Genomic DNA, 25,662 nt, shown 5'->3' with positions numbered 1-25,662 from the left:
GAGTACCAAGACTGATTCATTCTTAAAGGATGCTGAGATTTTCCCAATGATGAGCTTCCTGGGGGGAAGCTTCAGCACTGCTCTTGCCTCCCGAAGACTTGGATTCCTATCCCAGCTAGAACACTGGCTGTGTGATCCTGAGCAAGTCAGGGACTTAACCCCTCTGAGCCTCAGTCTCTGTAGGTATTAAAAAAAAAATCATTGCACTTATCCTAAGTTTGTTATAAGGAAAATATTGTATCCACCCTAAAGCTTTATAAAAATGAGAATTATTATCTAAATCAAATGAGATAATACTTGTAAAACACTTAGAACAGTGCCTGGCACAGAGGGGGCACTATATAAATGCTTATTCCCTCCCTCCCATCTCTTCTACCTTCCTCTCTCTCCATTTCTACTCCATCTTTTTTTTTCTTAAACAGAAAAGGAGCTGAAGCCAGAGAGTGGAAGTAACTTGTCCAAAGTCTCATGATCACTTAACATTTATGAAACATTTGCTAAGCACCTGTCTCCTGAAGAACACAGGTCAAAGTGCTAAGTTTAGCTGAGACATAGTTCCTGCCTTCATGGTTCTTACAGTCTATTGGCCAGACCATCGGTGACAGGAGTTTCCCCTAATCACCTCCTTCCATTACAAAGACTGAACTAAATGTTCAGTGTCCTAACTTTTACTTTAGTGACCTTTCCACTACATCAGAAATAACCCAACTATTTCCTTTTCACTTCTTTTACTATTTTGACTTCTATATTGTTCTTTTTTTTTTATCCATCATTGGTTTTCACAAGGGTCTCCAGAATAGGTGAAGCTGGATGGCAGTTACCCCCATTTTAGAGGTGGAAAAATTGAGGCTACACAAGAAATTCACTAGTGTGCTCACAATTCAAAAGCACCTCCAGAAAAAATGGGAACCAGGGCATTTAACTCATGAAGAATGTGGAACAGAAGCATAATGCCGGTTAAAACAATGTCAGAGAGGCTGACATTGCAGAAATGGGCTAAGAATCGGGGGAAATGATACAGACCATAAATATGGTTTCCATAGCTGTGTTCTGGTAAAAAAAGGAAGCAAGAAAGGATTAGAATCACTGCCTGGTAGGAATCACAGTAACGGCTTACATTTTGAGGATCTTTTGAGGTCACAAGGCATTTTCTTCACAATGGTTGGTTGACTGTTGTCCTTCAGTTCTCCAAGAGGACCAAAATGACTATGTTGGGGTCAAGCAGCACTGTGTCTGACTGTGGCTGATCAGACCAATATGAGCTCAGAAGGTTCCACCATAGGTCGGGCACAAATAGTCCACACGACCATTCGGAGTGGAGATGTCTCTAAATCTGTGCATCTCACATTTCCTTTGAGTATTACAGTCTGCTTTGCTCATAGAGCAAAAAACCCTCATCATCTTCTCTGATGAGGGTATGCCATGCTGGGAGGTCCTTTGCCAGTGTCTCCCATGTCACACAATCAATTCCAAAGTTCTGAGAGAGACCTTGAGAGTGTCCTTGTGTCGCTTCTTCTGACCTCTGTGTGAGCACTTACCTTGTGCGATTTCTCCATAAAATAGTCTTTTAGGCTAAAAGTCTTTTAGGCCAAACATACGTTTGACATTCAAACAGCTCATTGGAGTTGCACTCTCTGCAGAAGAGTTTGGATGCGTGACAGGTTAGCTCAAGAAAGGACCTGTGTCCAGCACTTTATTTTGCCAGGTGATCTTCAGAATCTTCCAAAGACAATTCAAATGGAAGCAGTTCAGTTTCCTGGCATGGCATTGGTAGACTGCCTAGGTTTCCCAGACATTCAACAATGAAGTCAGAACAACGTCTCTGTAGACCTTCAGTATGGTAGTCAATCTAATACCTCTTCTCTCTCACACTTTTCTTCAGAGCCTCCCAAACACCGAGCTAGCTCTGGCAACCTCATCATCTATGGGTACATCCCCGGAAAGTGTACTGCCAAGCTAAGTGAACTTATCCACACTTTTCAAAACTTCTCCATTTGCTGTAACCGATGGTTCTACAAATTGATGGTGTGGTACTGGTTGATGGAGAGGTTCTGTTTTCTTGGTGTTGATTGTCAGACCAAAATTAGAAAAAGCAAGAGAGGATAGATCTATACCTTGTTGCATTTCAGTCTCGGGAGGCTGCATTGAGTGCACAATCATTTGCAAACAAAAAGTCATATGTAAACTCTCCCTCCACTTTAGTCTCCGCTTGCAGCCTTTTCAAGTTAAATAATTTACTATCAGTGCAGTAGCTGACCTTAATGCCATCTTCATTCTTGTTGAAGGTGTCCAACAACATTGCTGAAAACATCATGCTAAAGAATTGGAAATGGAGAGGATGCCCATCCATTGGGAATGGCTGAGCAAGCTGTGGTATATGAATGTAATGGAATACTATTGTGTTATAAGAAATGATGAACAGGCTAACTTCAGAAAAACCTGGAAAGATTTATATGATCTGATGCTGAGTGAAGTGAGCAGAACCAAGAGGACTGCGTACACAATAACAGCCACGTTATGCAATGACTAAGATTGTTAAACTGAACCCTTCTCAGCATTACGAGGATCTAAGACATCTCCAGAGGCCTCGGGATGGAAAATGCTGTCCACATCCAAAGAAAGAACTATGGAAGTCGAACCGCTATCACTTATTTTTACCTTCTGTTGAGTTTTGTTTCCTCTTCCTGATGGTTCCTAGTATTGGCTTTAATTTTTATTTACAACTTCACTAATGTGAAAAAATGTTTAATGGGTCTGTAAATGTAAAGCCTATATCAGATTGTGTGCCATCTTGGGAAGGGTGGGGGGGGAGGAAGGGGGAGAAAAATTTTCAACTCAAAAGAATATGGAAGTGATTGTTGATAAATCAAAATAAATTAAAAAAAAAAAAGAAAAGAAAACATCATGCTAAAAAGATGGGAAGAAGAACACAGCCCTGCTTTACTCCACTGGTGAATGGGAAATCTCGAGAGCATCATGCATTGTCCAGAACCTGAGCAAGCATGCCATCATGAAACTGGCAGACAGTACAATGAACTTTTCCAGGGAACCAAATTTTGACATAATTTTCCGCAAGCCCTCATGATTGACAGTATCAAAGGCCTTGGTCAGATTGACGAATGTTGTGTGTTCTGTTCCTGACATTTCTCCTGGAGTTGTTGGGTGGCAACCACCATATCAACCATTCCCCAGCCCTCTCTGAGGCCACATTGGCTCTTGGGTACATGCCCATTTTCTATGTACTTTCTTCACAATAATATGGCAATGGATGACCTAAGGGAAACAAACTTGGACCACTCAGTTTCTATTCTGCTTCTCTTCTCTGTCAAGAAAGATGATCTCTGGACTGAAAAAGGGAAGAACCAAAAGGTCTCAGGGGAAATTGAAGCCCAAGGTAAGGGAGGACTTGGTAAGAATACACTCAGGGGTTCTAACAGAGCTCAGGCCAACTGACTAGCCCAGCAACATCACAGATCCTGGAAGACCCTGCAATGTGCTTGCTCAGCTGCTGAAGGTAATCTCCAAGAAGTCCTAGAGCCAGAACAATCTCAGAACTAGAATAATCGTACCAACAATAAGGCTGTTGTGTGGGAAAATATAACATAGGTGCTACTATTATCCCCATTTGACAGATGAGGAAAATGAGGTTGAGCGAGGTTAAGTAACTTGTTTGAGGGTCACTCATCTTTCTTTGTATCCTCAGTGCTTAGCACAGTGCCTGGCATAAGTAGACGCTCAATAAATGCTTCTTTATCCGACTGGATTTGACATTTGAGGCAGGGTTCCAACTCAGGTATTCCTGATTCCCAGTCTAGCACACTGTTCCTTGTGGCATCCAGCTGGCACAACACCATCCTTCCTTTGCCTCTGGTGCCAATTCATTTCTTGGAATGCTTGAATTTGTCTCCAACTGCGGTGAGATGAAGAAAACACAACTGATGTCTGGGTTGCCTAAGCATTACTCCAGGGCCCCCAGGAAGGAAGCAGATACCTCTAAGGATGGTGCTTTTGTCCCAGCCATGATTTTTGTGGCTGGTAAAAGACGTAACTTCAGCACATCAAGATAAGTCAACCATCAGTTAGTTGCTGTATGTTTGAAACTCCAGCATGGGGTTAGTTTTAATTTATAACTAAAGAATAAATGAAATGTAACTGTTAGGGAAACATGAGAAAATTAATAGTACTCAAGGAATTGAGGGGATTAAAACAGAAAGCGGTTAATTGCAGGAATTGGGTGACTCACAGTGACTCCATCTTGTGACTCAATTCTCAAGCTAGCTCAGTTCCCTTTCTATTCAATTATGGGTCTAGTCCAACTTCTGTCTTGTGAGAAAACTTTATTTCATTGTGGGAATCGAGAGAAAACCTAATGGCATTGTTTGAACCTAGCCCTGCATGGCTGGGAAACTGGACCGCGTCTACTTATTGCTTAGAGACCCTTAATTAAGGACCTAGGTTATGCTGACCAGAAAGCCAGACAGCTCCAAAGATTGAAGCAAGGAGTGTTCTTACCATTGTACGTCTCAAGCAACCCATGTGTCTTATCCAAAAACCGGCCCTGTACTGATCTGTCAGTTATTGCTTCCATGTTCCTTTGATTGCTCACAGACATTTAGGGGTGGGGGAGTGGGACACCTCCTTTTCTGATTTCAGAGAATTGCACCTGTTCACCTTCCCCCTCCCAACTTGGAAAGTTCTTTCTTCCAAAGAAAATATATCTTTCTTCCAATTAGAAATCAGATGACCTAATGTATTCTGGTTAATTGTTTCCTGTTTAATTAACTGCCTTCATTTGATTCATTGTTTTTAATGCATAAAAGTCTTTCTCCCTTTGTATTCAGGGTCCAGGCCTAAGCCGAGGAGGTCTGGTCCTGGTTTGTCTGACAATTGGCAATATTTTCAAAAGACTGAACCTTTGCTTCCTCAGTCATTTCATCTTTCATCCACCACATTTTATATATAATATTATTATATATACAAATAATATAATACATATTATTTATATAACATGTATATATTTTAAGGAACCACTTGCTCCTTCCCTCACCTATCTCCAATATATACATATATATACGTGTGTGTGTATGTGTGTGTGTGTGTGTGTGTGTATGTGTGTGGGGTATATATATTCACAAGGGGGTGTGTTTGTGTGAATATATATTATTTAAATATATATAAATATATAGTTATATATAGTTATATATAAATACATTTATGTAAAACATAAATTTATATGTTTATATATTATATATATATAAATTTTCCCCCCTTGATGTGTGATTTCATCAGTGTAAGAAGTTCTTTCTACCAAAGTATATCTCCAAATGTTTTGCAGGTTATGGTCTTAGAGAATGATCTGGAACCCTGAGGATAACTTGGCTTGCCCAAGGTCACACAGCCAGTAAATATCAGAGGAATGACCTAAACCTTCATCTTCCTGACCTGGACACCAGCTCCCTAACTACTGTACCACGCTGGCTTACAATTAAATAAATGCATGATTAAATTCCACAATTCAGAAAGCCAACAGCACTGAGAATTGTCTCCTGGTTCCACTGGAGTCTGACTCTACACAAGGGAGGGTAGCACACACAAGGGAAAGGGGTCACAAAGCCCTGCCAGGGCCAGGGCAGGGCATCATTCATGCATGTGCCTTGTAGTGGGGACACTTGGCACTGACTTTGACAGGAAGGTGCCAATAATAGGGGGATGGCTCGCCTTCTCTAAAACCACACGTAAGAATGAAAACGGCTGACTCGAGGTAAATCAAGAAGGGCTTGGCATTTCTTTGTGCACAGCACTCGGCAGTGTTTGGCACAGAGTAGCCATTTAATAAACAAATGCTAGTTGACTCAGAGACAAGGAGGATGGTGCCCTGGGGGCCCCTGCTTCAGGCCTAAAAGACATCAAAGATCAGGGATTATGAGGCATCACTTTCCTTCCTCCAGATGGAGGTGGATAGGGAGGGGAGAAAGGCTTTGGGATGGAGAGGGCATCTCCTTTCTGACAATCCGTCTCCCACACTGTCCTGCTTATTCCACGTTGTGTGAACAAAATGCACTATGTCCAACCTCCCCACCCCATTTCCCACACCCTTCAGACCTCCTCCTACTTTCCCAGAATTGAAGAACCAAAGGAAACCCAAATGAATCCAACCTGATATCCCAGCTTGGCCCAAGGCCCCATCACTCCTCTCTACCCCACCACAGGGTAAAGAGCCTACAGTTAGACCCAGTGGAAGTGATCAGTTCTTGTCCCAGAAAACACCCCATATTTGGACGACACATTGCTAGCATCAGGTCAGAAGAAGCTCTTTGCACTGTTCCTTTCCCTTCCTTCCTTCCTTCCTCCTGTCCTTTCCTTCCTTCCTTTCTTCCTCCCTCTTCAGTGACAACATCCTTAGGTTACAAACACTGAACATGCCCAACCAATGACCATGCTCCTCAGATTCTGTCTGCTGGGTTCAGTCCTCCTGCCCTTGCCAACCTCTATAAAAACAGACCAATCAGGTGATCAGCGAAAAAAAAATGAGGCATTTATTCAGGGTTGAGGAATTGCAATCGGGAAAATACACCACCTTTTCAGTCAGTGATGTTCAGGGAGGGAGGGGAGAAAGGAGGATTCTTATAGGGTTTAGTCTTGGGAAACAGAAGGGGGAGCATAGCTGGTATACATAGACTAATCAAACTGTAGAAGGGAGTGTGGGAGAAGTGTCCTTGTGATTATCTCTGTCCTGGAACAGGAGTAGTTAGAAACTGCTAAGGTATGTGGGAGTCTTCTTGGGGACCGTTAGAAACTGCAGATCAGAGCAGAGATTCCCAGGAACTGACCTGGGTGGGGAAGGGGGGTGGGGAGGCAGTCAGAAACTGATAGAATAGGGCAGGGGCCCAGAGATTCCCAAGAGCTGACACTTTATATTAATAAACAGATTCTCTATGGTTTAGACAATCCATGTACAACTGGCAAATGGGCTTTTACACAGCATTTGCTGAGGTGATGGTTCATTATTTCCCTGCATCTGCCAGTTGTCCTGACCTAGCCTTGCCACTGGACTCTGAATGACTCTAGAGGAGAGAGCGAAATGGATGACTTTGCACAGCTCTGCCTCACATCCAATCCACTTGCAAGTCAAAACATCGACTTCCTGATATCATTGATCCTGTTGCAGAATGAAGGACAAACAACTATCTTGAATGTCTACTCATTGGAAAGTCCAACCAACCCTCCCCTGGATAAACAAGTGGTTGCAGTGAATAGTCTTGATAGGGCCACACTACCTTGAAGGTAAAGAGCATCCCTTAAAGATCCCTAGAAAGACCCCGCTTAAATCTCTGGTCAGTGGAGAAATCACTGGCAGCCCCTTGACTGCTTGAATGTCTCCTACCCTCGGCTGATACCCAGAAATCAACTCTTCTGTTCCACAGCTATTACCTAACTCCTCAAGTGCCCGGTATCCCTTCCAGGCTGTTCCCTTTTTCTCTCCTTTCCTCCTCTATGTTTCTAGCTTGTGCCCCTGGCCTCTGGACATCCACCACTGACCTCTGAGAGTAGTGCCAATATGCCACTAATAAAGCCACCTGCAATGACTCCTGGCATCATCTCTTCCTATCAGAACCTCTTAGATGAGTAATAGACTAAGATTGGACCATTAGTACCTTACTATAGCTTGTGAGCCACTGACCAAAGCTGAGACTGTTACTAAACTGTGCACACTCTTTGACCCAGCAATAGCATCACCATTCTTAATGCCCAAACATATCAAAGAGAAAGGGGAAAGGCTGTAAGTACAAAAATCTGCATAGCCCTTTTCGTCAGTGCAGAGAACCAGAAACTAAGGGGGTACCCAACAATTAGGGAATGGCTAAACAAATCATGGTATAGGGATGCAATGAAATGCTATTGTGCTGTAAGAAGTGCCGAAGGGACAATTTCAGAGAAACCTGGGAAGATTTGTACAAAGTGATGCAGAATGAAGTGAGCAGAACAAGGAGAATAACTTATCAACAATGTTGTAAAGATTAAAAACATGGGATTCTGATCATTCCAATGATTCCAGAGGATAGATGAAGAGTGCTACTCACCTCCTGATAGAGGGATGGTGGACTGAGGATCTCCAGTTGTCAGTCAGGCTCCGGTCCCGCCCCTCTCTGGCTGTCAGTCAGTTGTTCTGGCCACACCCCTCCCGATCCGGGTCGCTTCGAAACAGCTGGCCCCGCCCCCTCCTCACCATTGGTCGGTTGGCATTTTCGCCTCTGAGGAGGAGGAGCCGGAGCTGCGGCCTCCTATCATGGACCTTCCCAGGAGGCCGGGGCCCAACGAGTCCCGCCTACCCCCGCAGCCCCCCGGCCGCCCGCGACGCCACCCCCGCAGCCTCCGAGACTTGGCGCTGCTGGTGGTAGTGCTGGGGGCGCTGCTGGCCGTCGCCGGCCGGGGCTACGTGGACTACCGGGAGGCCCAGGCCGAGGCGCTGCGGGTCAGGCCCAGCCTGTAGGAGGGGGGCAGGGAGACGTGGGGTGGGGGGAGGGGACCACGCTGGAGCTCCTTCCTCCTCCCCCATCCCCTCCCTTTCATCTCCTTCCTCTTCCTCCTCTCCCATCCCCTTGTTATCCCCTTCCTCCTCCTCCATCCCCTCCCCCCTCATCTTCTTTCTCCTCCCCATCCCCTTCCCCCCATCCCTTTCCTCTTTCTCCTCCCCATCCTCTTCTCCCTCATCCCCTTCTTCCTCCTCCTCCTTTCCCCATCCCCTCCCCCTTCTTATCTTCTTTCTCCTCATCCCCTCTCTTCTTCATCGCCTTCCTCCTCCCTATCAGCTCCCCCTTCCCCATCCCCTTCCCTGCCTCTTCCCTTTCCCCATCTTCATTCTGATTCATCTGTCTCTCTTGGGTCCCCTTGCCTTTTCCCTACACTCTCCAACAGCCCTCTCCCCACATTCAGGCCTCTTCAGCTCAGTCTCCTCTGAACCACCCTCCTCCTGTTAGTCACAAATTCCCTTTCATCTTAGATGCCTTCTCACCTCCCTTCCATCCTTTGATGATCCTAGTGAAGCCTAGCTTTGTCCTGAAGATCCACGTCTTCTTTTCTCTTACCTGACACCAAGGAATCGCCTTATTCCTCAAGACTGCTTTCCGTCACCTTTCTCTTTTAACATTCACTCCCGTCTCATCCATAACATCTCTGCTGTTATTTGTGGGACCTTCAGTTCTCTTCTTTCTCCCTTCATCTCCTTATCCACGCTGACAGCTGTCTCCTTCCAACACCTTGGGCTTAGTTACAGTTTCTTAAACACCTCAGTTCTCATGAGCTGTCTCTCCAGTCAACCTAAGCCTTGCCAAAAAAAAAACAAAACAAAAAAAAGTGGCCAAACCTTATCTAACCCCTTTCTCCTGCCTCCAGGAGAAAGCCTCCAGCCAACTCAGTTTGCCTGGAGAGTAAAACGTCCTAACTCTGTCTGATCCCAAGGCAGGAAGAGCAGCAAATTAGGCCTCTTCTTGTATGCTCAGCCCTTCTCTCTGTCCCCTTGTTCTGACGCAGGAGGCCGCACAGAAGTTCCTGGGGAAGGATGGATTCTTTCTCTTCTCCTCTCTGGATGCAGACAGAGACATGTACATCAACCTTGAAGAGTTCAAGCCTGATGCTAAGAAATTGATAGGTACTTGGGAGTCACTAGGGGCTGATGGGGAAGACCCTGGTGGAAAATTGGAGTGACTTGTTCGTTTCCCCATCTGAAAAGAAAAACCACATTTCTACCTCACAGGTCAAGGCAAGGGTAAAAGATAGAATTCATTAGAAAAGCTTGTCTCCTTAAAGGGCTGTACAAACATCAGGCATCAATAATGATCATTATCAATGATGACAGTGGCAATAATTAAGTAATAGGCAAACTAATGATCCCTCAAATTCCCAGAGCTGCTTTCTTCCCAGACTTTATTTTGATCTGAGCTTTTTTCGCAGGTTATGTTCCTGTGTGCCTTCCTGCCCCTGTAGGTCACAACCCATCTCCCCCTTATCTTGTGTGACTTTTGTCCATGTTCTAAAAATCTTTCACAGGATCACAGAACTACAGCAAGAAGGAATCCCAGAGGCCAGCTGGTCCAATTCCTCATTTTGCAGATGAGGAAACTGAGGCAGAAGGAGGTTAAATGATTGCTAGAGGTCACACAGTGCCAGATATGGGTGGGTTCTCAACTGAAGTCCTTTGGGTCTGCCCAACTCATTAGAGCCCTTCCTTTAAGAGATTCTTAACCTCTTTTTGTGTTTTGGACCTCTGGCAATCTGTCTTAAGCCTATGGTCCCCTTCTCAGAATGTTAAGTGTATAAAACAAAACATACAGTATTTCAAAGGAAACCAACTATACAAAAGTAGTTATCAATATTTTAATAAGTTACAAGACTTCCAGTTGTAAATAATAGTTAGCATTGATATAGTACTTTAACATTTGCAAAGCATCTTATAAATTTTATTTCATTTGATACAACCCTAGGAGGTAGTTGCTGTTATTATGCCCATTTTACAGATGAGGAAACTGAGACAGAAGTTAAGGGACTTACCAAGGGTTACATAGCAAGTAAATGTCTGAGGCTGAATTTGAATTCGGGTATTCCTGACTCCCGGCCCAGCTCCCAATCCACTGTACCACCTAGCTGCCTGCTTTATGAACCCCAGCTTTAGCTCTCTTGATGTTACTTGGAACCAATGGGAAACAAGAACCCTCCATTAGTTATCCTTCATTCTCATTATATGACCACATCATTTCTTCTTGTCCGTTGTTTTGGTCACATATTTATGCTGTTTCTCCTACAAGCCTGGCATTTGATCCCACCATGCATCTCTCTGTTGCCTCATAAGTAGCTGACGGTTTGAATAGTCTTGAAATGGAGGTCTTCCCTGCTTCAAAGCCATGTAGGATCACCAGAAAAACATTGACCATTTATCAAAAGATGATCTTTGCTTCAAGGAAAAGCTCAGGGTCATTAAAAGCACTGGGCAATTTCCCAGATGCTATCCAGCCTGCTTTCTTCCTTTTTAACTCTGGGTCATTGCCCCAATGCATTGTCCATCGGCAGCGTCTGACTAAACTATATGTACTAAGATTTCAGTTCTGTGACCTATCTCCATCATACTCTGAACAATATGCCTTCTTTCTCTATTTGGTTTTTGCAGTGAAAATAGTTGGGCTGGACTCTTAAATAATTCTGGATCTCATAACACTGCAGTGTTTGGGAACAGGATGCAGTCAGCACAGTGTCATCCATAAACAGGAGCACCTAGAAGATTTTCACCATCTATAGGCCTTGCTTTTCCTTTTGGACTCTGAATGTAGCCTCCGCCATGAAAATGGCAAACACTTAGCAAACGCACTTCTTCCTGTTTTATGTCTCATTTGATATTTATCACAGAAACAGCATGGTGCAGTGGATAGAGAACTGTCCTTAGAGTCAGAATGCCTAGGCTCAAGTCAAATACTGACCATGTGATCTTGGTCAAATCAATCTCTCAGTGTGCTAGGTCACCCTTTTAAGACTGTAAGCTGCAAAGGAGTTGCCAGTTTGCATTGGTAGATTCCTCATCTGGTAATTTCGTGTACCAGTGAAATGACAGGCACATTCCCTAAGGGTATAATTACTTGGTCATTGAACTGAATTATGTTACATGTCTGTAGCCTTACTAGAAGATAATCTTTCAGACAGTATTTTGATCTGCTGAGTCAAATGCTTTTTTTATAGTTAACATAAAATAAACCAGGTAATTACATAACTGTAAAGTTATATGGTCTGCTTTCACGTTTTGTTAGCAAAAACATGTCTGTTCCCTTCTCATATTTTCATCAAGGGTGCCCTCAAAATGTGTATAGATTATTCTCATGAAGATTTTGTAGACATAGGAAAGTAGACATATAGGTCAGTATTTAGCATCTTCTTTATCACTTTGTAGTAGTCATAATGTCCAGGGGTTGGTTGGTTGTTGTAAGGATTTGGTGTCCTCCAAGAGGACTTTGTACACAATAACAGCCACGTTATGCAATGACTAAGAATGTTAAACTGAACCCTTCTCAGCATTACGAGGATCTAAGACGTCTCCAGAGGCCTCGGGATGGAAAATGCTGTCCACATCCAAAGAAAGAACTATGGAAGTCAAATCACTGTCACTTATTTTTACCTTCTGTTGAGGTTTTGTTTCATCTTTCTGATGGTTCCTCCTATTGGTTTTAATTTTTACTTACAACTTCACTAATGTGAAAATATGTTTAATGGGTATGTAAATGTAAAGCCTATGTCAGATTGTACGCCATCTTGGGGAAGGTGGGGAGGAGGAAAAGGGAGAAAAATTTTCAACTCAAAAGCATATGGAAAAAAAAATAAAAAATAAAAAAAAATTAAAATAATTTAAATTTAAAAAAAAAAAAGGATTTGGTGTCCTCTCAGGTGCCTTGAGAAACAGTCCTTCAGTCCCCTCAAGAGTGTGTCATCTTCAGTGCTCTGGACAGACTTGGTCTGACCCATCTGCCCTTTCCATCTTTGTTTTCTTTCATGTCATTTCCACCTCCCTGACAGCACTGGTGAGAACTCAAATAGAACTGGATCCCCGCAGCCACATATTGGCTTAGGAAACCATGTTAACGTGATCTGTGTTTTATTGCATTCATATTTATTTTGTTGACTGTTTTCCAATTACACATCTTAGTCTGATTCAGCCACACTCAGATGCCTTTGTCATACAGCATATTGGGGACTAGTATCAGGGATATTAGAGGACAAATGTAGTATATTCACTTTTGTTGATGATTGAATAGCTTTTCAGAATAATTTTGGCAGATCTTTTCCATTTTCTCATCTGTTGCTTGTCCTAGCTTTATCCTTAAATGTTCTCAAAATGGTCTGGCTTAATTAGATCTCCAAGCTTTCTACAAATGTGGTTTTTCTTCTATTGTTTGTCACTTTTATAAGGTGATACTGCTCATAATTTACCATTTTCCTCTATATTCTAAACAAATATTGGTTTTACCTTCTATATTTCTTCTCTTAGAAAGGAAATCACACATTTACTGGCTGAGATTGTTTCTAGGCTTTTAGCCTCCTTGCTCTATGACTGATTTATATTGCTAAAACGTCCTTAGAAAATAGTGATAATCTGTGTCAGTGACTGTTGTTTTATCTGTTTCTCCTGTTTTAATTGTCAGTTGTTGATTTAAAGAGGTCAGTTTGGAGATGTTTTCATTATATGCAATAACTTCTTATTTGTATTCTATTAATTTGTTGTCAATTTTGAGTTTTGCTCTAACAAACCAATAGTTTGACTATATACATGGCTAATACGGAAATGCCTCCCATATCAGTCATCAGTCATTTCCTATCTGCTAAGAAATCAGCTTCATTTTTTTGTGTGATGCTATTCAGTGCTCTTTGGGCTTCTTTTATTTCTTAATCCTGAGCCACATTTTCTATCACCCTTTATGCCCATATTTGCATAGAAGACTGAGTATTAAAGTATATGTTGGTTTAATTTGGAGGGTCTCTATTGAATTCTGCATAGTGTTTTTGCCTCCTCGCTGTCTACAACAGATTTTCGCGTGTAAGTTATAATTCCTTCACGATGGTCTTTTTGCAAATGCTCACTCATGACCACTACAATAAGAGATGACTCAGCATCCCATGAAATGTTTCTTGTTTCCTTTGGATGGATGATGAGCCAACTCCTTTGTCTCTCCAGGAAGAACTTTTCAGATTTCCTCAATTTAGATGCAACTTCCATTTGTCTTTTGCTTTCATTAGTATTGAAGTGGCCAATATTGATAAGATTGAATTCTTCTGGAAATGTTCATTGGTTGCTATTGACAAGGACCTCCCTTTCAGAGTACCAGCAGTTAATTTTTATAGACAGTCCACGAATGTGTGGTTCTTAGTACATTCTGCCCCTATTACTACTAATCTGCAAAGGCAGAAGGGGGAGAGGGGAGCATATCACACTGAGGGCTGTTTTTAATATTTTTTGTCATATGGGTTGTGATTCTCCCAAAACTGATCACTTGTGGCCAGATAGGGGTAATGAGCCTTTCCCTGCATGGGTGATCTGGCCTTCAGATAGAGGACATACATCCTTGTCAGTAGAACCTCCCCAAGCTTGTTCTCTTCCAACATACGTGGAAAGCCCAGGGTCACCTTGACACCCCGATGAGGCATTGGAGCATGACTTTTATAAACAACAAATGCTTTCTTAAATGAATGTGTACCCAGATATACACAGCTTCATCCTCTTATTTCTGAACATTTATGCTTTTAGAAACAGTATGAGCAGAAATTCAGAACTGAAAAAGAACCCCAGGAAAGATCTAGGCTAACCCATTTATTTTATAGTTGGAAAAATGAAGTTGAGATATGTGAAAGGACTTTCTCAACATCATAAAGTTAGAATTGTTGGTCGTAGTGCTGGGATTAGAATATGATCATTACCATTCCAAAACCTATGCAGCAAGGTGGTATAATGGACAGAACACTAGAATTGGAGTCAGAAAGACCTGACTTTGAATCCCACCTCACATTCCATCCTGCTGGTGAGTTGGCCTGCCTCAAGTCTCCCCTCACTCCAATTTATCCTCCATTGAGACACTAAAGTGATTTTCCTAAAGCACAGGTCCAACCGTCTTACTCCCCCTACTCAATTCCAGTGGCTCCCAGTCACCCCCAGGAGCAAATACAAAACACTATATACAGACTGCTTTATGTATATTTGTTTGCATATTGTCTCTGCCATTAGATTGTAAGCTTCTTGAGGTCAGGGACTGTCTTTTGCATCATTTTGTATCCCCAGCATTTAGTACAATGCCTGTCACATAGTAGTCCCCCATGGAGTTCTTTTTCCTAAAACAACTCCTAACCTTCTTGCCAGGCAGGGAAAATTGTCTCCATTTTACAGTTGGGGAAACAAAATGGGGTACAGATTCAAGTCTAAGACCCAGCCCCCTTCCCATACAAATGTGAATGTTCCTTCTCACTTGGCAGAGGGGGATTCTCCATAGGATAATGGAGAGGGGAAGAGAAATACTTTCTCCCTGGTACCAGAAGAGATGGCACTGATTCTGTTAACATGTCTATGTTCCACAGCAGTCACATCCATCAGCATCCTCGAGGAGGAAGTGTCTCAGAGCTCTCCACTTGACCTCAGCGAGGAGAAATTTTCTATGATGGCCAGATTCCAGCCTCTGCTCCGAGAAACCATGTCCAAGAGCAACAATGGATTCCTGGGGGTAAGTCTGAAGGGAGGACTGGGCAGTGTAAGCCGAAGACGCCATGTTACAGGCTTGTGAGGTATCTATTGTACTCTTCCATCCCAATGCCAAATTAGTCATGTGATGGAACTGAGGCAACCTGAAGTAGAGCCATAAAGCTCCCACACTGAAGAGTTCTCTGTTTTTTACCCCACAGTATATGGAAAAATTGCTCTGTCCCCAAGCCTCCACCTCTGTTTTCCCTACCTGGTCCCTCTTTTCTCCCTTTAGAAGGTCTAAATATAAAGACGCTGTGCAGTTCTCAGTTATCTGTGCCTCTAGAGTTTTGGATGATCTAGAAGTCCTTTGAGGTGACTTGGAGACGCATTATGTGATTTCAGAGGGAGAGAGCCAGGAGGAGAGGTGCAAAATTCCTTTTCTCAGATAAATATTCAATGAAATAACATTTCCTGAGCACAAACAGAAAGTAAACAGAAAGGGTGCCCTTCTTTGTAATATTTAACTCAGGTTAACAATGAAATTAATTCAGCTTCAGACAGAATGCCTACATAGGTTCAAATCCAACATTTGGCAATTATTGCTATCTGCCTGACCTTGGACAAGTCACAGCTGCCACAATTTATGGTAACAAAAAGCAGTCCTGGGCTGATTTCCATAAGCCCCTCAAGACACCTTACCAGACACAGCTCTTTACACACGATATTAAATGCACGTGATAGGGAACTCTTTGCCCGGCTAGCTTACCTACCTATCCTTCCTTACCCCCAACCATAACTCCAGCCTCAGATGACATTTCCTCAGTCTTCTCAGTGAGGAAGGAGAGAGCAGTGATCTTCTCAGGAAAGGGGAAAGAGAAAAGAACGCCTGCAGGCCAAGAAAGCAAAGGCTCTGGAGTATTTGGGCACCTGTAAAAATAGCTGAGCTGTGAGGTGTGATGGAATAACAGGGTTTTAAATCATTTTCACAATGACCAGCTAAGGACTAGGGCTCATTTCTGGGATTCAAGCCTTGGGTAGGTAGGCAGGCAGCAAGCATTTATTAAGTATTTACTTTGTACCAGGCATAAAGAAGGACAGTTGCTGCCTTTAAGAGCTTAAGAGATAATGTATAAAAGAGAGGTAAAAAGCAATGGGGGCTGAGGAATACCATGTGAGGGGGGCATGATTAACAGGTCCATAGAATGAAGCGTGGCTGGCCTGGGCCCCTCCTAAAATGTAGGCCTCATGAGAAACTCAACAATTGGGGAGTGGGGTGCAGAATGGTGGAGGGATATTCGAAGGTGAGAAGGTTCCAGATGTTAGGGAATTTCTAGGGTGAGAAAGCAGCTAAGTCATGGTGGTAAAGACCAGAGAGTCAGAAGCACAGCTGGGAGGGAAATGAAACCTTGGGAACATAGATATCCCCCAATATTTCTTTTCCCCCTCAGCAGGATGGCACAGAGAAAGCCTGATCCTAGGGTAATAAGGGGGAGTATATAAGACATGACTTTAAAAGTTCATCGAATCATGGCTTTGGAGCTGGAAGAGATTTTAAAGGGTGTCTAGTCCAGATGTGGGGAACCTGCAGCCTCGAGGCCACATGTGGCCTTCTAGGTCCTTGGGTGTGGCCTTTTGACTGAGTCCAAATTTCACAGAATCCCCTTAATAAAAGGATTTGTTCTGTAAAACTTGGACTCATCAAAAGGCCAAGCGCAAGGATGTGGAAGGCCATATGTAGCCTTGAGGACGAAGGTTCCCCACCCCTGGTCTAGTCCAACCTCCTCATTTTACAGATGAAGAAGCTGAAGCCCACAGAGACTGAGGCCTTGCTCAGGGTCACAGAGTTAAGTGGTAGAAATGAGATTCCAACCCAGGTCCTCTGACTCTTTAAGTAAACACACACTACTTACACATCAAAATGAATTAGCAACAGTACTGCCAGCTCTTCTTGTGGTGGCCAAGAATTGGAAACTGAGGGGATGCCCATCAGTTGGGGAATGGCTGAACAAGTTGTGATGTATGAACATAATGGAATACTATTGTTCCATAAGACATGTTGAGCAGGCGGATTTCAGAAAAACCTGGAAAGACTTAAATGAACTGATGCTGAGTGAAGTTAGCAGAAGCAGGAGAACATTGTATACAGTAACGGAAACATTGTGCAATAATCAGCTTTGATACACTTAGCTCTTCTCAATAATACAATGATCTTAGACAATTCCAAAAGACTCGTGATGGAAAATGCTAACCACATCCAGAGAAAGAATTATGGAGTCTGAATGCAGATCAAAGCATACTATTTGCTCTCTTTTTTTAAATTTTTCTTTCTTGTGATTTTTCCCTTTTGTTCTGATTCTTCTTTCACAACATGACTAACGTGGAAATATGTTTAATGTGATTGTACATGTATAGCCTGTATCAGATTGCTTGCAGTCTTGGGAAGGGGGGAGAGAGAAAAAATTTTGGAACTCAAAATTTTATAGAAGCGAATGTTGAAAACTATCTTTACATGTAATTGTAAAAAAAATACTATTAAGTAGGGAAAAAATAGAAATTGGTAGATTTTTTTAAAAAACAGGGTTGCCAAAGGGCAAAGAAAGGATCCCTCTCTTCTCTGAAGTATAAGGAGATTGTGAGGTGCAGGCACCCTGTGAAAGAGGCCTCAGCTGGCCTTTCCAAGGTTGCCTCCTCCCATTCCTCATTCACTCTGCCCTCAATTTATTCTCCATGCTTTCTCAACTCTGTACCCTTGCTCAACAACATTCTTTTTGCCAGGAATATCTTCCCTCTTCCCAGATAACAAGACCTCAAAATCAAAATCTTCCTTGCAAGCCTCTTTGTGCCAGTCAAAGAAAGCATCCCATTTTCCCTTTTCTCTTCTTAAGAGGCAGCTATATATTTAAGGCAAAAGTGAACAAACAACCACTGTTCAGTTCCCTTCACTTCCTCTGAAAGTTTAGGGTAGAAAAAGCCTGCGCACTATTAATGGGGACGCACTCAATTTCTCCCTTACATTTTTCAGTTGTCATTCTAAGTATTTTTTTTCTTAACTACACTAACATGTCTGGGGGGAATAATGAATCAGAGAGATGCTGGAACTGAGGGAAACTTGAACTCACTTATACTAACCTGTCCATTGAAACGCACAGGAAGAGACAAAAGAAGGAGAGGGCTATTGGGGACGTCCATTGTCCCTCCGATGCCATCAGCTCTTCACCTCCTAAAGCTCTGCAGTGAGGGCAGTCAGTTTCGACAGGCATCAAAAACCAAAGCCAGAAACACAGAAGGAAAGGAGGGAACAGACAACAGACCCTTTTGCTGAGGGTCTGCAAAGGCTCTTCAGACCTTAAAAGCAATGTGAGGGGCATCTAAGTGGTGCAGTGGATAGAGCACGGACCCTGGATTCAGGAGGACCTGAGTTCAAATCCAGTCTCAGACATATAACACTTACTAGCTATGTGACCCTGGGCAGGTCACTTAACCCCATTACCTAACCAAATTAAAAAAAAACAAAACAAAAAGAAGTGATGTGAGCATACAGACAATAAAGATGATTTAGGCAACGGTTCAGTGAAGGTGATAATGGCAGCACCCTGCTTCTAAAAATCTACTGGCACAGAACAAAACCAGATCAGCCAAACACAAAATAGAACAATTCCTCCTAATGGAAGCAAGTCAACGCAAACAGAATCATAAAAAGAAGAGGAAACAAGATTTTGTTACCTACCTGAAGAAAAAAATAAATAGGGGAAATCCTACGCCTCAAAAAGACGTAGAGTTTACAGTCTCTCCTCAGCCACACGTCCTTGGGTTCCTGGCCAATGTATCAGCTAAAGATCATGGTCAACAAGGACCCACGACTCAAAGTATAGAGTACAAGTCAATAAGAAGAAACTTCATTGATGTTACAAGCCATGGGAGAAAGAGACATCAGCTGTTTCAAGAGAAATCTCTGTAAACCATGTCTACAACGTACATAGGAGAGAATGAAGAAATAAATACCGAGGATAGGTAGGCTGAATTATAAACTGCTGCCAGGTACAAGGTTACAGCATTCCATACAAGGGGAGATAAATGGAGTGTACAGTTTTCAGATGAGGGTTTATAATATCTTAGAGCCTACTTTATCACTGTGAAAAGGAGAATCATGATGATGATATATTATGAAATATATATTAGATTTTGGGTTTTCAGTATATATTTTCTTCTGACTGTTTTCTTACAATGGTAACTTTTAGCTATGCAAGCAGGGCAGACCAGGGGTCAATCTAAATGCAAGGAAAGGAATATGATTTGCTCAATGAACACTGAGATGGAAGTGCATTCCAAAATGGAACTCGTGTCAAGAGAGGGAAAATACAGGCCCCTTTCTCTTTGTCTCCATGGGGAGAGGGAATAAGGATATATTTGAAAAGGAAGGCAATAAGAAAACATTATCGATACAAATCAGATTTTAAAAAACTGGTTCCCAGAATTGAATACAATATTCCAGGTATGGTTTGACCATAGCAGAGGAATAGAATGGCTATCACCTTATTCCTGGAAGCTGTATCACCTGAACTTTTTTATCTGTCGCATCAGAGTGCTTACTCATTGAGCTGGTGGTCTGCTAAGACCCCCTAGAACATTTTGAGACAAAATTCTCAATTACCTAACCATGCCTTTCTCATTCTGTATTTATGAAACTATTACCTCTTCTTTATTCTCATAGCACCTTATTTATTCCTCTCTTATACACAAAACTATAGTTCCCCTACTGGACTGTAAACATCATGAAAGTAAAACCTGTCATATTTGTCTGTGCATATATTCCCATAATAGGAGATAAATCTTGTAAAAAGATTTATTGAATCAAATTAATGTGGACAATATGCACTATAGGTGTCCAGAGAAGGGAGAGGTGAATGTGAAAAAGTCTCAGAATATTACATATCTTGAAGGATAGGTAGGACAGATATAGGAAGAGGAGAGAGAGAAAGATATTCCAGTGAGAACATGATAAGCAAAAGTATTGAGGCTGAGATATTTTCTTGGGAAAGTCAGTAAGCCAGTTAGACTACAGCGGAGAATAGATACAGTATAGAATTAGGAGGTACCTCTGAAGCAGGCAGGGACTCTACACCAGGTGAAAAGCAATCAGCACCAAAGCCAGAGGGCCAGGTACTCGGATCTCACTGTGCAGGCCAGCAGTGAGGCCCTCTAATCAAGGGTCCTTGGGAATAGGAACTCTCGGTCTGGTTTGGGCTTTTCGGTAAAAACCTTGGTTGAGTTCCTAAACCATTTCAGGGTCAAACCTCTCCAATAGTTTGTCTGTTCCTGCCTAAGCCTGTCTCTGATCTTCATCGCCTCTCCTCCTACACCACCTGCTCTCGCTTTCTTCTAGGTTTCTCATCTCACTCTCTCTGGACTTCGAAACTGGACTGTCCCTGATGAAGTGCTCCGCCTGTTCTCAGCCCGACAGTTCTTCATCTTCCTACCACCAAAGGAGGAGCTGGAGCTGGGTGAGCCCTGGTGGATTATCCCCAATGAACTGGAAGAACATCTCCCTTCCAATCGCTTCTATCCACCAAGGTCCAGCAGGAGAGAGGTTAGAAAAGACCCCAGGTCCCTAGATCCATCCCTATTCTACCCCCTCAAATCTCACCAAATGATCAGTATGATATTCTTGCCTCAGGCCTGACCCAGCCTACTTCAGATCTAACCCAAATGCCTCAGGTCTGTATACCCAGCACTAGGTCTGATGCCCCAAGCCACAAACCTCAACTCATCTTTCTACACCAGGATTCTAGAATCTATGGATATGAGAATCTTTGCTTTGATGCTTATCTCCCCCAGCTCCCTGTATCTTCCCTTGAACTTGACCCCTTGAGAATTCTTGGAGACTTTGAGCCTGCCAGGTTCCAGATAACCACTTTCCCATCCCAGGGACCAAGAGGAGAGAAGGAATCCTCAAGTCCTTTCAGGAAAAATACAGTTATCCCACTTGACTGGAAGGGAAAGAGTCCCCATCATTTAGTGCACAGATGGCATTTGGGCCCAGTAACCTATTTGAACCCCAGGAGAGGAGATGACCTTGAGTTGGCTCCCAAAGTAGTTGGGCCATTGCCTCCCACAGGACTTGATCTATAAACTCCTGAGCATGTTCCACCCAAGGCTGTTTGTGAAGACCCGCTTTGGCCCTCGAGGTACGGTAGCCTGCCTTATGGCCACCAGTGACCTCTACTATGCCGTGGCCTTCAGGTGAGTACTGCCCACCTCCAACAATCCAGATCAGGTGGGTCAGGGGCTAGAATGGTGGTCATAAACAAAGGGACAGAACCCTGAGCTGTACAAGGTTCAGGCTGTCAGGGAAGAAGCCAAGGTTATCCCTCAGTTATCAAGGATGATTTTCCCCCCTGGGAGAATATTGAGATCTCTTCCATGTCTTGCTATTCAGGGAGCCCCTAGTCACTTGCACAAGAACAGAGCCTGAAACAAGCTACTTTGTATGTCATACAAATGGCATATCTGTTAAGAGGTTGGTTAGGAAGTTACAATAATTGTCTCAAAAGGAGTTTAAGTCTAGTCCCTGAAGAGGTTCAGGATTTCCTACAGTTTGCAGTTTCCCAAACGTTCCTGGTCCCACCTCAGAAGTTTACAGCAGTCGAATTATTCAATGGATCTGCCGTGCTAGCAGGTGAAGCCAAGCCCCAACCCTGCCAGCACCCCTCCATACTCTTTTAAGCAGTGGTTCTTAACCTTTTCTGTGTCATAGACACTTTGGGCAGTCTGGGTAAACCTCTGGACTCCTCAGAATTACATTTTTAAATACATAAAAACAAAATACATTGGCTTACAGAGAAACCGATTTTATTGAAATACAATTATCCAAATATCTTTTACACAACAAGTTTATAGACTCCAGGTTAAGAACATCTGCTTGAAGGTGTGTTACTATACTCCCCCCAAGTGTACCTTTCTAAACCATCGAGCCACAATATCCAACCCTAGCTTCCACTCCCCTATTTTGCTTCATCTGTCTCTGTTGGAATCTAAGCTCCTTGAGAGCAAGGGCCGTCTTTGCTTTTGTTCTTGTGTTCCCATGGCTTGTACAGAATAAGACATTCATTGGTTCAAGCACAGAATAAGTGACTTTGTCAGATGCTTGAAAAAAGAAAAAAGGAACACACCCAAATGGCCTAACATGGAGGCACCCCGAGGGGCCTTGCCCAGATTGCCTAGTAGGGGGGTGCTCCTCATTCTCTGCCACGTGGTGGGTGGGAGTAGCCTCCTTGACTGGCTACCCAGACGAGGGATTAAACCTGGCAAGGTTGTCTGCTGGTAACTCTGTCTTTCTATCTTGTCAGTCTTCCTGCTGCAATGACAGGGTAGAAACCACAGTTCACTCACAGCATGGGCGCCATGAACTGAAGAGGTATGGGGAAAGGACTTCCTTCCCCTTCTCGACTTCTCTTTTAACCTAGCTCTGAAAATTGGGTCTGGCTGTATTTGCTTCTGTTCTGTTTCATTTGCCCTTTTCAGTTTCGAATACCAGAAGGCATCCCCACAGGACCATGGCAACTTTGAAGCCAGCATGCGAGGCAGGACGTTGTAGTCAGCCTGGCAGGGAATTCTGGAGAAGCAGGTCCCACAAGGATCACCATTGGTACCTGAAACTGAGGACAAATTAAACGGAACAGAACAAAACATCCCCAGGCCCATTTCTCAGCAGTTCTTCCTTTCTCACCCATTCAGTTCATGGTGCCCACATGTACTTACCGCCCCCCCCCCCCGGTCTTCACAGGAAAGAGCATAGGAAAACGCCTAAGTCAGAAAAAGAGCTATCAGCAGCAATCAGACAGTCTCAGCAGTTTTAGAAAGCCTGCCTGTGCTGGACAGCCAGTCAAAGAAGCTCCCCCCCCCCACCTGTGGGAGGAAGCACAGAGCACCTCCATGTTGGGCAGTCTGATCAAGCCCCCTTAGCAATGCCTCCATGGTAGGCGATCTGGGCATGTTCAAAAAGCTGGGAAAAAGTCTGGAGGATCTGTATCATTTCCTTCAATTATCAACGGACTAAATCTGACAGAAAATGAAGTGAGGTTAGTCGAGTGGGGCTAATTCTTGGTGAAGCTGCACTGACCCTCAGTGATCACCGCTTCTCTTTCTAGATGTTCAGTAACTAATACTTTGAAATAAAAATAGATTTTAGGATTTTTCCAGAAATTGGAGTCAAGCTGTCTGGCTCACACGAAGAATCTGTCTTCCATGTTTAAATTTGCTCTTCTTCAGTCTTCCTGCTACACCCCTCATGTTCTCCATAATCCTTCAAAGAGTGATGACAGTGACTCAAGAATCACAGCTCTCAGTTCTTTCAGCATCCTCAGATGTGCATCTGGGCCTGGTGAACTGAATTTATCCAGAGCAGATAGTGTACTCTTAATATCTCCCTACTTACCTTTTTGTTTTTCATTTACCCCCTTGGGGCAAAGGACCATTGCTCTCCTTGGCATATACAATCCTTCCTAACAGTTAGAATCCACAGAAAATCTTGACACCTGGTTAAATCACTCTCAGCCAGCTTCTTTAGGGAAGACAGGAAAGGAAGAGCCTCTCCCATCTGCAGACAGAATTCTCAGCCAGGTCTTCTTCTGGAACCCATTCAGAGAAAAGCCTCCAGGATGGGGAAGGGATTAGACATTGTGCCATAAGAAGGCCGGCTGAAGGCACTTGAGCTGTTTGACCTAAACATTTAGTGAGGACATTATGGCTCTGCTGTAGGAAGAGGATTCGAATTATTCTAGTTTGCCCCAAAAGGCAGAGCTAGGAACGATGGGTGTAAGTTGTAAAGATGCTATTTTACTTGATATAAGGAAATTTTTCCTAATCCTTACACCCGCCGTCAAATGAACTAGTTTATCTCCAAGGGCCCTTTCAGCACTAATATTCTGTGGAGTGGGTTGTCTTCTATGATTCTTCAAATGGAGGTTGAGTGACTGCTTTGCAGGGATAAGGTAGAAGGGAATGGATTCAGGGATGGTTTGAATCTGATGTCTTCTGAGGGCCTTTCCAACTCCAACATTCTCTAACTTTATCCTTTCTGGCTATAGGATCCATGCTGAGTTCCAGCTCAATGAACCACCCCTCCTCCCCTTCTGGTTCTCTCCAGGACAGTTTACTGGGCGCATCATTCTCTCCAAAGATTCCTCCCATGTCCGTGACTTCAAGCTCTTTGTGCCCAATCACAAGTAGGTTACATAGCCCTTCTGGGGCAATTCAGCCAAGGGAGGGAAGCCCATCAGACACACTTCTTCTGTGTATTCCAGGAGTTTGGGACCCTGACTTGTCCTAGACAACAGAATGCTGTCACTGTCATTTTTAAGGTTCTCTTCCTCATTTCTCAGAGATACTCTCCTGGGAGAGATCTGAAACCAGCTGCTTTGGCAAGGAAGAAACAGTGAAGGGAGCCCACAACCCTGAAAGCCCATCTATTCTGATATAGCCTAGGAAAGGAGAGAAATATCTTTTAAAAGCTCTCCAAAGTAGCAGATCTAAAGATCACGTGTGATAGTGTCCCTTCCCTATGACATTCACCCAGTTTATCAATTCCATTCAGAGAAATCCTGGATAGCAGAGACAGATTGCAGATGAGCCTCCTCATGTTTGTATATTCCAGACTGCAGGAGTCTTATGGGTAATAGCTTATGGGAAATGGAAATAGAAGAGGGAGAGGGGTATAGTTCAGGCCCTGGCAGTGTCCTAGGACAACCTCTGGACTTACCCTTTTACTCTTATTGAAGGAATTTTACTTACCTAAAACGCAGCCTTCCTTTCCATCAATAACCCTCCCTCTTCCATGATAAAATCTTAAGACAGTTATTCTAGTTTGTCAGACTTCAAGTCTCTATTTGTCCTCCCAATTTCCTTTCCAGGTTTTCTGCCCATCTTGAAGCCATCCATCCAGTAGTATATCTTTAGCCACTGCCTTCAGCCCTGGCACCATCAAAGTCATTGATGTAAGCTAACCTCCCTGGTTTGCACTCATCAAAACTTCATATTCACTTCTCTTATAAGGCCTCTGAACGTGGAAATGGAATGGCTTTACCAGGATGAAGAAAATGGCAACTCCAGTAGCGAATTGGACGTGGATATTGGCTACCTCCCTCAGGTGTGTGTGACCTGGCGCTTGACTTGGACAGGACTTTTCTACAGTTCTGTTCCATCCTACCCTCCAGCCTAGGGGGTTCCTTTGATTCTAATGCACTAGGAGCAGTGTTACAGACAGGAAGGTGATGCCATCAAATGCACAACTCCCTGCTGGCTATAGAAGAAAAGAAGAACCTGAATTTATTGTTGTTATTCAGTTGTTCAGTTGTGGTTTTCCTGGCGAAAATACTGGAGTTATTTGCCATTTCCTTTTCCAGTATGTCCCCATTTTATAGATGAAGAACTGAGGCAAATAGGGTTTGTAACTTGCCCAGGGT

The 25,662-nt window shown here is 43.3% G+C and overlaps 1 protein-coding gene across 3 annotated transcripts in view; it reads left to right on the top strand.

The window, feature by feature from the left end:
- The first annotated feature begins 8,254 nt into the window (after positions 1-8,254).
- LOC110206097 (selenoprotein N-like) overlaps positions 8,255-25,662 on the top strand; it is a 29,854-nt gene continuing 12,446 nt past the window's right edge. The window contains exons 1-7 of one of the 3 annotated variants that reach the window (XM_020983153.2): positions 8,255-8,473; positions 9,532-9,649; positions 15,100-15,242; positions 20,586-20,789; positions 21,318-21,442; positions 24,289-24,426; positions 25,253-25,346. In XM_020983153.2, coding sequence (XP_020838812.1) covers positions 8,288-8,473; positions 9,532-9,649; positions 15,100-15,242; positions 20,586-20,789; positions 21,318-21,442; positions 24,289-24,426; positions 25,253-25,346 — 1,008 coding nt within the window. In that variant the 5' untranslated portion in view covers positions 8,255-8,287. The remainder of the gene's footprint in view (positions 8,474-9,531; positions 9,650-15,099; positions 15,243-20,585; positions 20,790-21,317; positions 21,443-24,288; positions 24,427-25,252; positions 25,347-25,662) is intronic. The other 2 variants (XM_078145585.1, XM_078145584.1) reach the window with 2 other exon arrangements.

This window comes from Phascolarctos cinereus, unplaced genomic scaffold (assembly GCF_003287225.1).
Source record: "Phascolarctos cinereus isolate Bilbo 61053 unplaced genomic scaffold, phaCin_HiC Scaffold_726;HRSCAF=1367, whole genome shotgun sequence".
Taxonomy (NCBI): domain Eukaryota; kingdom Metazoa; phylum Chordata; class Mammalia; order Diprotodontia; family Phascolarctidae; genus Phascolarctos; species Phascolarctos cinereus.
This window is presented reverse-complemented; position numbering and strand designations above follow the sequence as displayed.